At 49.2% G+C, this 15724-nt stretch overlaps 5 protein-coding genes across 5 annotated transcripts; all 5 read right to left on the bottom strand.

Moving 5' to 3' along the window:
* Positions 1-570: 570 nt before the first annotated feature.
* N7481_007938 (FAD-binding oxidoreductase) lies at positions 571-2292 on the bottom strand (the record flags this gene model as incomplete). Its single annotated transcript, XM_057267157.1, has 5 exons — positions 571-1075; positions 1137-1372; positions 1427-1772; positions 1828-1931; positions 1999-2292. 5 exons carry the CDS (start codon positions 2290-2292, stop codon positions 571-573), a joined length of 1485 nt encoding a protein of 494 aa, XP_057121358.1.
* Positions 2293-2897: 605 nt separating this feature from the next.
* N7481_007937 (uncharacterized protein) lies at positions 2898-4488 on the bottom strand (the record flags this gene model as incomplete). The annotated part of the gene is made up of 9 exons (XM_057267156.1): positions 2898-3213; positions 3261-3285; positions 3348-3415; positions 3475-3549; positions 3613-3914; positions 3984-4054; positions 4110-4146; positions 4225-4229; positions 4299-4488. 9 exons carry the CDS (start codon positions 4486-4488, stop codon positions 2898-2900), a joined length of 1089 nt encoding a protein of 362 aa, XP_057121357.1.
* A 3636-nt stretch (positions 4489-8124) lies between these two features.
* lea1 (U2 snRNP complex subunit LEA1) lies at positions 8125-9164 on the bottom strand (the record flags this gene model as incomplete). Its single annotated transcript, XM_057267155.1, has 4 exons — positions 8125-8505; positions 8580-8840; positions 8952-8992; positions 9086-9164. 4 exons carry the CDS (start codon positions 9162-9164, stop codon positions 8125-8127), a joined length of 762 nt encoding a protein of 253 aa, XP_057121356.1.
* An 804-nt stretch (positions 9165-9968) lies between these two features.
* Positions 9969-12339, bottom strand: N7481_007935 (putative nucleoside diphosphatase (Ynd1); the record flags this gene model as incomplete). The annotated part of the gene is made up of 4 exons (XM_057267154.1): positions 9969-11935; positions 12003-12129; positions 12210-12244; positions 12330-12339. The coding sequence occupies 4 exons, from the start codon at positions 12337-12339 to the stop codon at positions 9969-9971; spliced, it is 2139 nt and encodes a 712-aa protein (XP_057121355.1).
* A 1305-nt stretch (positions 12340-13644) lies between these two features.
* N7481_007934 (ammonium transporter) lies at positions 13645-15300 on the bottom strand (the record flags this gene model as incomplete). The annotated part of the gene is made up of 5 exons (XM_057267153.1): positions 13645-14346; positions 14401-14721; positions 14782-14962; positions 15016-15239; positions 15289-15300. 5 exons carry the CDS (start codon positions 15298-15300, stop codon positions 13645-13647), a joined length of 1440 nt encoding a protein of 479 aa, XP_057121354.1.
* Between the last annotated feature and the right edge of the window lie 424 nt (positions 15301-15724).

Raw genomic sequence — 15724 nt, 5'->3', positions numbered from 1 at the left:
TCGAAACAACAGCCTCGATCTAGTACTTCAGGCTAGATCTTGAACCAGCTCTTGCTGACGCCATTTATCACCCACTTGATCAGAAGCAACCGTTCGACGGTGTATCTTGAACAAAACTATACTCACTCTCACCATCGGCCTAGCGATTACAAAAACACAAGAATATAGAGCGATGTGTGCCACGTGCTAGAGAACGTAATTATCGTTTCATTCTCTACAGGTATTCTCTATTTCGCGTGCGAAAGATGTTCTCAAAGCCTTCAATTTCTTTTGCCAAAAAATAGCTGTTGACTGGTTTGCCTATGGGTGTGGGACCATCCGCCTCTATGGGTTGGGGTCGAAATCCCAAACCTCCACAGCTCTTTTCTTCAACATGCGTCATTTTCTTGGCCTGTCAATGTGGCGCTGAGGAATATTGCTGCTGCTAAATTTGGATTTCCGGAAATATGTCTATCATTATTTAGTGCATATCACAAGCCACATTACTATTGTAACCCTTGATACAAAATTTGTGTGTGTGTGTGTGTGTGTGTGTGGTTGTTCGGGTGGGGTCCATTTTTAATGCGACTCTCAATAAATCTTGAATCCTCCAGGCATCAACGTCTGGAAAACACTGTGCGGATCGTACTTTTGCGCGATCGAGATCAGCTTCTGGTGGTTCTTCTCACCATATCCAGGGAAGATCGACTGGAATCCAGCAGCGTCACCCATATAGTTGAAGGGGTCATAGAGACCAGCCTTCTGGGTGGCATTGTTGATCGCATAGGTGGTTTCCTCCACCCACTCAGCAACAATATCGTCGTATGCCGATCCAATCCACTCGACAACCTCGGCGTAGCAGAGGTAGGTCTTTGAGGAATCCAGGCCGAGGGCATTGCCACCACGAGCCTCGGATGCCTTCATCCAGTCGGCACCAATGGGCTGCCAATCCAGCTGAATGGTGGAGATATTGGAGGTGGGAATCTGCTTGTACAGCTTAGGAAGCTGGTTGAAGAAAGTGGTGTTGATAATGCTGATGCCCTGGTGAAGTTCCTCATAGGAGGCACCCGTGACTGATCCAGCAACAAAGACATCACTATAGTGAGTAAGATTAGCGGAATTCTTTGCTCGGGAATACTGACCTGTCTTTGTCTTACTTGATACCTTCCACAACCATCTCTCCAGTCTCGGCTGCAAACTCAGCAACAGTCTTGAACCCGACCGTGCTGCTCACGGAAGGAATATCGGTGAAGGGCTTGAAAATCTCTGGGTAGCTTTCGGTTTCACTGTCATAAAAGAGAATTACTGAGGCTAGGGTCGAGTCACCAGGTACGAGAGCAGGGACAATGTGAGTCTTGGGGTCGGAGATGTCGGAAGCGTACGTCGCGGCGGCCTGGTATACTGTCAGAAAGAGGTGCAACTATTGGTAGATGAATGGGCAACTTACAGCCAGGAAGCGATCAACATATTGAGCTGCAACAGTGTGAGCACCAGCCCAGACCTTCCGTGACTTGATCGTCTCGACGTCGAAGCGGGTGACCAGACCGAAGTTGCTGCTACCGCCCTTCAAGGCCCAGAAGAGATCGGCGTTGCTTGACTTGTTTGCTTGCACGACGGAACCATCGGCCAGAACGACCTCGTAGTTCACGACAGTGTCACATCCAAAGCCCACCTGATTGCCGTAGAAGTTGACACCTCCGGCGAGAAGCAAGCCAGGAACACCGACAGGGCCGAGACGACCACCTGCAGCTGTTAGGTCGTGTTTGGCGAGGAAAGCATAAACGTCCTGCCATCTATCACAAAATCAGTTACGATCTTCATTGCAGAGAAGCTATATGAAGGGCCTACCTGTATGCGGGGCCGACCGAGACGATGGACTGATCGTCGTTCAATTGCAGGGTGGTGAGATTTGACATGACCACGAGAACACCCCCATTAATGTTATTCGCACCCTGCAAACGGTTAGCAGCCGCGCTTCGTTACTGACAGAGTCCAAAACTCTTGGGCGTGGAGACAAACCTTGATACCCATGTGGCCGCCACCACGCACAGCAAAGTCGGCATTGGCGTGAACAAGCACGTCCAATCCTTCAGCGAGTTGCTCGGTAGACTGCGGACGGAAGACGCATCCTGGAGACAAGATCTCGGTGTTGGACCAGAAGTTCTTTGATTCGTATTTGTAGACCTCGGTGTTACGAGAGAAAACCGCATCTCCAAGGGGGTTCGTCAGTGCACGGCAACCAGCACTGACCGAGTTGGCCGCGACTGTAGCAAGGCCACCCACTAGGGGCAAAGCAACAGAACCTATACGCATGATGGGTTAGACAAACGATATTGTTGAGAACGACAAGATGAGTACCATGGGTGAAAAGACAACGGTTCGGTAGCCACGGGGAACTTACTAACATCTCTCTCAAGGTCCGACCCTTACTCGAATAGGCACTTTCGCCTGTTCTCTACAGCACGACGCTGTCTAGCTCCGATTATCCAGCTTAGCTCCGGTGCGATTAGGGATGGGGTGAATAGGTCTGTGGGGACAATCCACTTAGTCCATTGACTGGTGGAACAAGGCCTCGGAAATTGCGATAAACACACACACGACGCGTGAATTTGGTGCATAAAACTCAAAACTACTAGTACAACTAGCGTGCAGAAAGTCAAATCGTTTGAACTGGTTCCTGGCGGATTATCCTCGGCAAACAGAAGTCATGAATCATGTTTGAGAGGGGTTTTCCCGAGCCGATGGAGCTAGGGGTTCCACTCTTTTGGATTGTCCATTTTTTGAGAGCTATGTACTAGTGAGTCGTGATAGCGGGTATCACTTGTTGATCGTCAATATAATCTACAATATACATCGTTTGGATCCGTTTAAAGAATAGAGTGATTGTGATATCCAGCACTTCCTCGGGCTCTTTGGGCTCATCGCGCAGAGGTGGATGAATTTTCCACGTCAAACTCGACTGTGCGCACGATTCCGAGGGCTGCCTCCACCTCCTTGTTATGTTCTGCGGAACGCGGCGTCGATAGAATGTGTTCCTCGCTCCCGTTTTCGTGAGCCCCGTGGGCGGTAAGAGTTGCTGAGTATTGATTCTCTCCATTCGTAAAATCCGGGTGGTCACTCCGAGGGATCGAGCCAAGAGGGTGGCCATACTTGCGAGATCGTGATGAGCCATATCCACCACCAGAGGAATGCCCCAGCAGTCCGGGGAAAATTGTCGAATGAATGGCCGAATAGCTGTTATACAGCCACCAAAGATTCCCAAATTTAGTTCAATAGTGCACCACATGAGCGCATCCGTCGTAACCCCTGGAGGACCGAATAGAGTCAGTTACACTTCGCGAAGAACGACAGTCGTAGATGTGTCTCACAGGTCAGATCTGGGCTTTCGAGCAGTTTATAAAGTGTGACGAGGCGGATGCAACTGACGATTCCGACACTATAGTATTACTGTCAACGGGATGATTCAGAATGTAACATGTGAAGAATGTCACTCACAAGCATCCCATAGCGAGAATGACACCAACAGCAATCTTCTGCCGGTTCGGCATCTGTAATCGGCGTAGCCATGGACTAGATACAGTACGTGTCAGCAATCATCCTCCCTGATTCATTGGTTCATCCAACACCACATACATTGGTACAATAACAGTTGCGAAATCTGTGAATATACCCAATCCCGCGTTGGCGAAGTAAAAGACCGGTCGATTCATGCAATGTCCAGACGTTATAGATAGGTCCCAGGCCATGGCGACAGGGCTGCAACTGAGGATGTTGGCGAGAATACTGGCGAGACTGTATCCGGCCGCGATGAACACAATCGACCACACAGCGATGTGAAAGTTGCGGCTAGGGAAGATGCGAAGATAGAATATGAGGACCGAGCATTTGGTGAAACCTGTGGCAGCGCAGTATAAAATGGCGGCGATCACATTGAGCTATTCTCATCGCAATTGCTTAGTATCCTCCCAATCGCTGATTTGTCGATGGGTGAAAGCTTAACTAACCTTCATAAATTGTGGTGTTAGGTGACTTAAAGGGACATCCCACATGTGCTTTCCCAGGCCCCAATTCAGCACTGATATCAAATCAGTAATGTGCTCCATGAGCAATGTTTTCGATGGAGAACTTACTATCTGATGTTACACCAGTAAGCGCACAAGACAGCATCTATAGAGCATTAGTAAATACCCTTGTTTGGATTTGCAGATTGCCTCATAGGCGACCGAGATCATGAAAGTGGCATACAAGAGCTGTAAGCATTAAGTCTGACCAGAAAAATTAGCGACTAATCGCACGCAGTCAAAATGTTAGATACGCACAATCATCCCAGCGAAAACTGCGGACCACAAAGAGTCGAGTCCATGTTCGAACAGCCAGAGCAATCACGGCCAAAGGAAGGAAAACGGAGTTCACAGCAATGAACTTCGTTCCGGTGTAGTCTGGGTTGATAAAGTTAGAAGTCTGGCCAGCCGGCGGCGGCATGGCCGGCGTGATCGTCTCATCAGCCATACTGCTGGCTCATCGAACCAGACAGGCCATCCAAAATTGATGGGGTTTGTGAGGTAACCAACGCGAGGAGGGAAAATGGCGTGAATTAAATATAACTAAAGGGAGGTAAACCTCAGCTGTCAATTACGTGACACGGAGGAAGGAAAAAGGATCCACGGTTCTCAAGACGTCAAGCCATCCGTGAAAGTTTTTCTGGAACCAAAGAAGCCTATAAGCTGGCGTTTGACCATTGAACCTTGCCTATGCCGAGCTAATTACTCCGTACACAATTTGGACTTCGCCCTGTGGGATCTACTGTCTCGTGGAGAAACCAACGGCGGATCCACCAAAGACCCAGTTGAATAGAACACCAAAAATCGGTTCAATAAAAGGTCCGTGAGCTAGACACCATGGATCATTTGGGGTCAGATCTTACAGGTAGGGAGTATGGTCTACGATAATTCTGCCATTCTCCCTTTTAGTCTATCGGGGAAGTGGAGTCTCATTCCTCGCGGCGAGAACACCGCGACAGTCCTGTAACATCAGGGAATTTCTCAATTTTGGTCCAGGGTATGGAATCCGGGCTTTCAAGAAGGGAAATTTTTGTTTCACTGGGAACACTTAAGAAGAGAGCAACGGAGAAGATGCTGTATTCGGTATAGCAACGTGCCTGCCCTACGATCGCACTGAGGGGTGTTGGAAAATCGGAAAGTCGCACCAACCCCTGCCGCGGATCTCCAGGGGCGCCTAATGCACTGAATGTCTCGATCTGCAGCCCAAACCAAGCAATGATTTTCACGCCACGAACTAGAGATTCGTTTTGTCTCGATTATCTGCATGAGCGGAGTACGCGGAACAAACCAGGACCGGTTTCTGTGCACGCGTTCTGTGCGTTCAGTGGGGAATTGGGTCTGATCAGCAGAATTAAAGGAACGGGGGTAAGCCGATGAACTCGTGGCCGCGGTCCGAAATGAAGGTACTATGTAGGTCGACTCGCCATACTGTACTATATCCGGACTTTGGTGTGGTGGAGACGAGATGCCCTAGTCAATCTTCAAGCAAGCCCTCCCTATATCCATTTCCCTTCAAATTGGCAACGCAAGCCTCAATTGCTTCTAGATTAATCTATTAGGCGAACGTGGCTGAGACCATAAATTAGTTTGGCGATATGAGGCTAGTTCGGCATAAATACTAATATCTCACCCCCGTATCTGGTTCTGATCAGCGCTTGCACTGCTCACAATGCCCATCGCTGCCGCGCTAGGACGGTCAAAGCGTCTTCTCTCGGAGAGAGCCGGCTTCCCAACCCCGGTGATATGTCCATATGAATTCAAACGAGTCTTTAACTCTATGCAATTAACCTTGTTCAATGTGGGTTCATGCGCATCAGCGAGTGATTACTATGACCATTGTGTTCAAAGCGGCCAAAGCAACGAGTGATTACCAGGTCTATCACAAAGTTTCGATATATTTAAAGAGCTACTACTAGTCAATGTGATGATTTCATTGTCCGATGTCTCCAGTAAACCTTGGAACCTCTCAACAAAGGCCATCGTCTTTGTACTCAGACTCGAACAAAGATGCACAATGATTTCCTTGTTTAAGTCAACAATTACAACTCCACATATCTCTGGTAGCCGTTTATAAAAGCGCCAGTATTTCCGAGAAAACAAAAGCCAATCAATCACACACGATCATTCTGCAGCTACATTCGACTCTCGACATTCTCTCAGGGCGACTATACCACTCCACCACACTCTATCTCGCGTAGGTACGTCTTGCTAGTAGTAGTTATAGACATCGCATACACCACACACATACACATACATCATACATATACACATACACCATGTCTTTTCCTACAAATAGCCAGTTCGCCGACATGCAGAACCACCTTATTTTCGAGCTTTCCCATCACTGTCGGAAAGTTTCTGCAAGACCTCGGCAGGTTGCACAGTTTTTGCACGGTCTTCCAAAGGTACTAGGTCGATTGAAGAGTACTGGCGAGGAGGAGGCCCGGGCTATCGGTTGCCATATTCCTATCTGCTTTGGAGAGGGCATTGAGCGGCTAACAGATGTTGCTGGTAGATTGCTCCGCCACATTCTGAGCGGTACTGTGACTGGGAATGAGTCCGTTATCATTTTAGTCCAGTTACAGGTTCATGTTAACAGGCTGACGATCGATATTGATAGGTGTCATGCCTCATTTAGCATGACGGGTATGACTAGACGCGTAGCTGAGGTATATGGGCCTCATACCATAGATGAGGGGTACGCGAGTCTGTTTGACTCTGAGCCTTACATTGCTTGGGCCCGTCTGATCGGCGCGAGTCGTAATTGCGATTCTTGCCGGTAGGAAAACGGATCCGACTCCGATGTGTAAGCCTGCTTTGTTTTTTCCAAGGTTGATCATCAGTGTTATTTTGCTTTCTGTTCTTGATCTGCATTAAGTATTGATATATTATCTATTGTCTAGCTGACCACCTCGGAAATTATAATTTATTCTCCCAGCTCTCTGCTGACTCCTCTGTAGCGTCCAAAACGGCCAACATGGTTACCAGTACAGCCTCTACATCCTGAAAAGCCCATTTAAGTTTCGATTTGTCACACAATTTCTGTACAGGACGACTCTTCATTTATTTGAGCGCTTATCAATTTTTAATTTCGCATCGCTATCTGAGTCTCTGTTGGGCAGTGATGACAGCAAAATTCAGGGAAACGGGCGCGAACTGACTCTAAGAAGATTGTTCTCTCTAGGTCTACGAGTTACTATACTAGGTACCGACTCGAATGATTTGACAGCTTGAAGTTTCGCAGCGGAGTATTTGCAGAATGTAACTTCCAACCTCGGAAGAAGATAGTTGAAAAGGTCGTTCTATCTACGAGATCGAGATAATTGGCCCTTAAAGTTGTTGATTGATTTATATTCACTCGTTAGAGATGATGTAGATCCAGTACTAAAATACTGACCAACTCGGGGATTTCTCTTACTCGGAAGACCAGCGAACCCCCCAAGTCTACTGCACCGAGGCACAATAGCAACAGCACCATTACCAGTAGACGCGCTATGCTAGTATGAAAAGCATAGCAACTTAGTTTAAAATTGCTATGGGTAAGAAGATCACCCAATTTGGACGCTATTGATAGGAAATCCAGAATGAAAACACCAGTTGTCCCTTGAATGAGGCTTATCCAGTAACGCATGGGCAATTACACATTGTAAATGACTAGTATTCATCCCATTTTGAAAGGTGTAAAGACTTCGAGAAGACAATGACGAACTAATCATATGCACCATTCCATTGCCTGAGTGCTTGCCCCGGCCAGGCCATTTCACTCTTCTGGGGTTTGCATGGAGTCTATGTGGACAAGGGTAAGAGAGGATAACAGGTGTCACAACGCTTTCAGGGTATGAAAATCTAGCCTAGTAATGCTAGTACTCGAAGTTTAGGAGGAAAGAAGACCACAAGCACCTACGACAAGAAAAGGAATCTCCCAAATGCCACATAAAACCCAGATTCAATCAACCAAGCACAGTATAATGAGAATGCCCGACGACCATGAGAGAGAGAGGAAAGAGACGTAGCAAAATCCGGTTGAAGTCCGGAACAAAACTGGATAAAAAGGATATGTTCGGAGAATGCAAATTCGCGCCAATTACATTTGCATCTCCTTATCGCCATCAGCGTCCGTTGCGCCGAGGGCTCCGCCGGGTATCCGTCCTTCGTTCAGTTCCTTCTCCAACCGGGTGATTTCTTGCAAGCTCTTTGCGTTGCGGATCATGTCCTCCACGCGCTTCCTCTCTGCGTCAGTCAGTTTCACACGGATGGCCTTTTCGCCCGAAGCCTGGCCCGTGGCTGTGATGGTGGAAGTGTCGAAGGTTCGAGATTTGGTGCCGATGATCTTTGTAGCGAGGGGGGTTGGTTCCTCGGTGGTTCCGAATAGTTCCTTTGCCTTTTCACGCTCCACATCCTTCACTTTCTGGTAGTCCAGGAACCGTACGGAGGGGATTCGCCAGATGACCCAATACCGGTAGTGCTGATTTGGAATTTGAAGTTAGAGGGGTGCCATAAATTGACGCCGAATAGCGTTGCGGGGAAGAATGGACATACCTCCTTCCGCGTGATGGGGTTCTCCAACAGAATCAAATGTGTCAGGCGTGTCAGACTCTTTAGAGGGTCGATATCTGCCAGCTCGGAGACGCTGTTGGCTGTTAAGACAAGGGTTTGTAGGCTCGGAATTGACTGCCCGACAGTCGACTGGATGTGATTGATTCTATTGCGGGCGAGGAGAAGGGTGTGGAGGCGAGGGAAGAAGGGGAAGTTCCCAAGGGAAGAGAGGTCGTTATCGGTGAGATCAATTGCATCTTGGTCCTTGTACACTATTAGCTTCAGATACGCTTCGAAGGCAGGAGTCCACAGATGACTCAAAGCAGAATATGGCACTAATCAAAGCTCTGCAGATCGTAGAAAAGAAGCACTTACTTTGGCGATACCCAAGTTCTCGATTACGGGGATCTTGTGACCTACACGTCTCGCAATGCGATGTTTAATCCCGCTCCTTTTATAAAAGTGTAGTACCTGTTCTTTTCAGGCAGGTGTGTGAAGATAAAACGCACCTCGGAGATCCAGCTCGCGATCTTTGAGCGGATTAATGTATGAGAGAGAGTTCTGAATGAGCTCGACAGTCAAGCGCATGACGGCGGTGCCTCTGAGCGAGGTTCAATTGGGGATAAGGGCGGGGATTCGAGCGTCGATTAGGCGAACATAGGTCAGGGGATTTGAACGGGCCTTGGAATGGTGGCGCAAAGGAGGAGAGCTGCAATGAACGGCGCAAGCTGTCGCAGTTTCTCCATTATCGACGAGTTCCGCAGCCCTTTCTGCCGGGCGGTGAACACTATACTGATACACGTGACACCATCTTGACGACTGAGACCATGAGTAGAAAGGCAAGATGTCAAACAATTTGAACAGCTCGGATTTTGAAATTGATAGACATACTCTGCACACTCTTATGGATTACGTAGAAGCGAAGGGATACCAAAACTCAATAAATCAGTGCGTGCTTATGCGGGTCGATCGAGTCTGTGCCCTCCTCGCGGGTCTATTACGGAGTCTAGTATACGGACTACAATTCGAAACAGCCGAAGATAATGCCTGATTAGCAATGTATTATTCTATATTCATTAAGCTTGTAGCGGAAAGTTAATGGTACACCGCCATTACATCAAATCGCCCGGATCAGATCGAAAGCACGGAAGACCAACAAATACTCCAGAGCACAGAGGCAAATATGGTACCAAGAATCGAAAGCATCAGCTGTCCACGCAGCAGGTCTCAAGAAAGGAGCTCTGGAACAGAACAGAGAGGTAAACAGGACCATGAATAGTGGCACCTGTCAAAAGGAAAATAGACGCCAAGTGGAAATACCATGCAAGAGTACAAAAGGGCGCATGTATAACTTCAAAAAAGCATAAATCGGGTCGGGTTGCATCGGAGACGTTACTCATCTTCGAGAGGGGCCATACTGGGTGATTTTTGATGGTGAGAGCGCGTGGGACTGCCGGCTCGAGACCGCCGTCCATTGGTGGTTGGCCCCAGGGCAATGGGAGCCAGATGATCACGGCTCTCGGTCCTAACCACCAGTCCTGCACGATCCATAGCAACACCCGAGCCGCCACTAATTCCCAAGCCGATGGTTCCAGATGAACTGTTGTCAAGAGTATATTTCAAACTGGGGGTGTTGCTGCCACTGCCCCAACTGGAAGCACGCTTGGGAGGTCGCAAATTGGCTGATCCTGCATCAGAAGGACGACCGCCATCCACGTCGCTACCCTCAGAGTCTGCTGATCCCAGATCAAACTCCTCCGCACCTTCCTCTAGGACGCGCTCATAAGAAGGAGCGCCTCGATTGAGGAAAGGCAACATCCCACCAAAAGGCTTTCGTCGCTTAGGGTGATTAGGGTGAGAGGGCCCGCCACGACGGAGCACATTGTTGACGCGATGGTATATGCGCAAACGACGGCTGCGTCCGCACAAGAAAAAGCTCGCTAGTACGATGATGAACAGGAACAAGAGGAAGCCAGGGATCCGGCGAGGAGAGTCTCCATCGAATAGTGCATCATGCCAATGTTCACTGTGGAAACTGTCCGAATCGGGAAGTAGGACCACACTGGGGTACTGGAAATCCTCGGGGACGCCCGGGATGTTGCTCCCAAAACCGACAGGCAATGCGGCCTCGTCGATAGTGGGCACTTGGGAAGAGGCATATAAGACAATTTTGCCTAGGGTCCAGCTCACTTCTGTCGAGTCAATCTTATTGACTGCCTGGAAGGCGTCAAGGTAACCCTTCTGCTCGCCGTGGGAGAGAACCTCCTTGGTACCGTTATGTGTAGAGCCTGAAGTATCCTCTAGGCCAACTCGGGGGACGCCAATTCCGTCATGAAGCATGTTGATGATCCAAGACGCCTTGAAGCAAACTTGATGTGCCTTCTCTCGATCCACCTTCTTGCCCCATTTGTGCTTTTGAATGCCCTGCTCAATAGAATCCCAGTCTTGCGAACAAAAGGTTTTGACGCGTTCTTGGTAGGTATTGAAATCATATGCTTTGTCCTTGTATCCCATTTCAAAGATTTCGTGTGTCGTATGCCAGTATTCACTAATTCCAATAAAATGGTTGACATCAAAGTCAATAGCCGGAACATGTGTGCCATGAAGAAGGCACGGATGATCCGCACAGTGCGCATCCTTGTCCAGCAATGGGTAAGTATGGCGAAGACAACCCTCAAATTCGCCAGTTCCCAGCAGAGTAACTCCTGTGTGCTCGGGAGGGACATCCTTGCCATCCAGCGTGGTCCTTAACCCACTGGGTAAGCAGGGATCAGGGAGTTCCTGAGCTTCGGTGCCCATATGCACCTGCAAGGACTCCACAAAACGGCGTCGGGCTTCGTTCACGCCAAACTCTAGCCAAGAGGTAATGAAGACCTTATGTTCCTGAATTGAGCCGTCGATATTGCGCATGCGCAGGAGCGTGAGATCTTCTCCATGCTTTTCAGTTTCCGTCGCATTCGGTGCAAATGCGATCTGAGCCGAGGCACCACCCATGTCCAAAAACCCGTATGTGCTGTGGCCCTTTCCATGGTCGTGTTTTTCGGGTTCGTCGAATGTACCCATGAGATAGTTTGTCGCAACCCATCCATATAAACCTTCGGTCTTTCCTGGAATGACTTGGATATGGGCTTCGCAGTCCGGAAGCAAGAATTCGGAGTTTTCACGGGCGTAATTGCAAATCTGGTCGAGGAGGAGCTGTCGTTCTAGGTTTCCAAGCAGTCGCATGCCGGCGGTGGCTAGGAGGAAGATCGGAGTATCCTTGGCATCCTCCTTGGGAATGATGGTTTTCGCATGCTCTAGAAGTTCGGCTAGATGGTCGGATCCAATAGATTCCGGTCGACCAGCGAACGAAGAGACACCTGGGCGCAAAGGAAAGAAGTCAGCGAGGTAGGCCCCGGGAGAGTATGGCTTATAGTCGGTCATTACCGGGATGGATCTTCTTCACCCATTTCTCTTTAGTTTCAATCTCCGGGAGTGATTTGAGTTCCTCCGCATCGGCATCTTTGCGCGCAACGGAATTGCGCAGCCACCGATAAACGTGGACGCGGGTCCCCTGTGCGATTGCAATGTTAGTTCACTGATCTGGAAAGGCGAAGATTTGCGAAGTTGGTATTATTATTGAGATAGACGTACAGACGAACCAGCGTCCAGGACGATGCCATAACGCCCTAATAATCAAGACCAATGGTTAGCGGGATTCGGGAAGAGTATCTGGGGTTGGACCAGAATGGAGATGGATGAATGCCAACGTACACTTGCCCATTTGGACTCGAACCTAAACGTAGATCATGACAAGGTAAAAGCGAGTGGAAAGAAGCGGCGAGAGGGAACCCCACGAACGAGTGACGGGGAGAAGAGCGAAGCGATGCGACAAAGAGGAGGAGGAGGAGGAGGAGGAAAGATAAGGAGAGGCTTTGGTTCTTGGCCTTGGCTTAAAACGGCGACGCGACATCTAAAAGGTAATACAAAGTGTGACGGGGGGCGAGACCCTCGTTTGACTTTGGCAGAGTGTGGCAGTATGTTGAAAGTAATCAAAAGTAACACTGAATGTGGCAAGTGCGATACGGTGACAATACAATACAACAGGTATTTTTGCCGGGGTCTTGGCCGGTCTTGCCTGACGTTGGAGAACCTCCACTTTCACTTTCACTCCTACCAAGGCATCCTACGGAGTACACTTCCACATAACTACGCCAACTACGCCATACTAGTACACATACGAGCACACACTTCTTTCATTTCAACTCAACTCATCCACTCACTCAATCCTCATTATTGAGTCACCCCCCAAACTACACTGTCAAAAGAAAGCTGCCGGAACTCTATTCCAGGCAATTCGTCACCACGGCATTCTCCGCGATGTCGCACCTTCGGTGCAATCGCAGCTCACCCTTGCCCAGTCGCTGATCTCGCCCTTCCACAGGGACGCCGCAACTGGCACTAGCCCGCTCTAGCAGGGGTTTGGGGGACTTCGGGGCCGCCTTGGTGCGTCGGCGTACGTCAGCTCATTCCTCCCCCGGGAAGATGGGGCCGACCACCCTGGCCCATGCTACACCCTGATACGTCCAGGCCCCAACGCGGTTCTCTTGGCGGCCTCCGCATCTATATCGCGGGGCCACTCCCTCTCGCACCAACCCCGTCAAATGAAAGACACCAAGGAGAAAGGAGAGGGGGTCACAAGAAAACGACAAAAGCAATCCCTCAGACCAAACAAATACACAAGGGTTACTTTGAACCTCTCCTTCCCGGTGCATGTAGCAGTACAGTATGTCGACGCGGCTGGGCAGATCAACCTCCGCCTTCGCCTCTGAACCCTCCCGTGGGTCAGCCGTGGGACGCCGCCGGCCTTGTTTTATTTTTATTGTTCTCGCGTCACTCAGGGTCCCTCCCGCGTCTCAAAGATCTGCGGTCGCTAAAACAGAACCCCCCCACCTTTCAGCCTCCGTCATCAGCACGATTGAATGGGTATGATCTGTCTTCGTTTTCATTCTTTCTAGTATGTGACATCTCCCAACACATAATTCATCCTAGACCCTTGGCCCTTGGCCTTTCTCAGAACACATATCGCTTAACCCTTAAGCACCTTGGATCCAACAACCAACCCTGGACTCTCATTCACTACACTGGCAGATGCGGGTGATGACGACGCGAAGAGATCACCCAGTATGACCCGTTCGCCGATCTGCTCGTCAACAAATTGCGTTCGATCTAAGCCAATCATTTCCGCCTCCTCGTGTACTCGCAGGCTCATGCATGGGATAGGTATCCATTTCATAACCACCAACAGGCAGACCGATACCGTAAATGAATAAGCAGATATCGCACAGATCTCTGCAAACTGTTTTCCGACCTGGATTCCGTTGCCGTCGATACCACCGGCCGCCTCAGTCGCTCCATCGAGCGCCGCAATCGATCGCGACGCGAAGATGCCTGTCAGAAATGCACCGACCATCCCGCCAATTCCATGCAGCTTAAAGACATCCATGCCTTCATCAATACGAAGCCATTTATTGACATCTTGCAGCATTGCACAGATGATACTGGTCAAGAATCCAATGACAGCTGCCAACCAGACCGAGACAAATCCTGCAGCTGGAGTGATCCCGACAAGTCCAGCGATCGCACCTTCGCATGCTCCCACCACAGAGAATTTCCCTCGGTTCTTAATAGAGTCTACCAGAGCCCATCCCAGCACACCCATGCAAGCGGCTGTGTTTGTATTGAATGCCGCCAACATGGCTCTGACACTCGCATTCAGAGCAGATCCGCCCTAAAAAATCAGTTGGTCAGCCAGAGCACCGTAAACCCCTGTCAAACAACATACATTAAAACCAAACCAACCGAACCAGATCAATGTTGTCCCCAGAAAGACCAATGTAGTATTGTGGGGTTTTCCATGGGTCGTTTCATCGAGATGCTTCCTCTTCCCTAGAACCAGGGCATATGCAAGGGCGGACCAGCCCGAGGCGATATGCACGGGGCCGCCTCCTGCAAAATCCAGGGACGGTAGGTTGTAAAGCCAGCCATTGCTGTTCCAAGTCCAGTACGCGACCGGGCAGTAAACAGCGGTTGCCCAGCAGAAGCTAAAAACCAACGAAGGGAGCATATTACCTCGTTCGAATGCACCACCGACGACTATCATCACCTATAGCAGTCCATTGTTAGCCTAACCATACACCAATAATCGATTATAGTTTTTGCTTACCGTGCATGCGCAGAATAAAAGCTGATAAAAGCAAAACACAATCTCCGGAAGTACATCAGAGCCCGGAGATGGCGCTGCCATAACATTCTTGAGTCCGAAGTTCTTCAGGTTCCCAATGAATGGCCCACCATCACGGGCATATGCCAAAGAATATCCCCAAAACATCCATTGGAATGTAGTTCTGTCGAATATCAGCACAATGTATCGGATCAGCCCCGGAAAGAACAGTCGTACACTGCAACAATCATGAGCGATTGGAAAAGCAAAGCCAGCGCGGATTTCCTTCGCGCAAGGCCACTGTATAGGAGACCGATGCCGGGAATTATCAGCCATACGATGAAGCCGCAGAAAACGATGTAGGTGTAGTTCCATTCGAGTCCCGCATATTGAGCATTCACGTCAATTTTGAGGGGGTCTCCTCCCGAAGGAAGGGAGGCATTGTAAGCAGGCTGTAGAGACTATATCAGAGAGGAGAACATATTAAATGGTACAATTGGAAGATCGTACAGCATCGGCCATCCTCGCTGCAGGTTAGGAGGTAATTTGGCGGTGGGGCCAGAATCCCAGCACCTGTATTGTTATATAGCGAGGGAGTGAATCAACTAATAGTTACTGGCCGGATACTTGCAATTCAATCCCGGGTTATAGCACCAGTAATTGCCAGTGGGTTGATATTAAGACATGCGATTTGAATATGCTTTGATGTGGATTTCCTAGCGGGCTTTCTAGAAGTTATAGACAACAGCTGTGGACTTTCCTATTTTCCGTATTCTTATCTCTACCAAGTATGGCGAAAGCCAAGAATTCCAGTTCGTATTCTCGACTGTAAAAAATTGACTGCCAGTGCCAATTGGAAGCTACTCGTATTGAAGGGAAATGTGTCATGGATTGAGCTTGAAACACACATCGATAAAGAAGGCGAAATCTGATAAGGATGCGAACA

This window comes from Penicillium waksmanii, assembly GCF_028829765.1.
Source record: "Penicillium waksmanii strain IBT 27052 chromosome Unknown utg000007l:1.0-4314555.0:1.0-4317578.0, whole genome shotgun sequence".
Lineage (NCBI taxonomy): Eukaryota > Fungi > Ascomycota > Eurotiomycetes > Eurotiales > Aspergillaceae > Penicillium > Penicillium waksmanii.
This window is presented reverse-complemented; position numbering and strand designations above follow the sequence as displayed.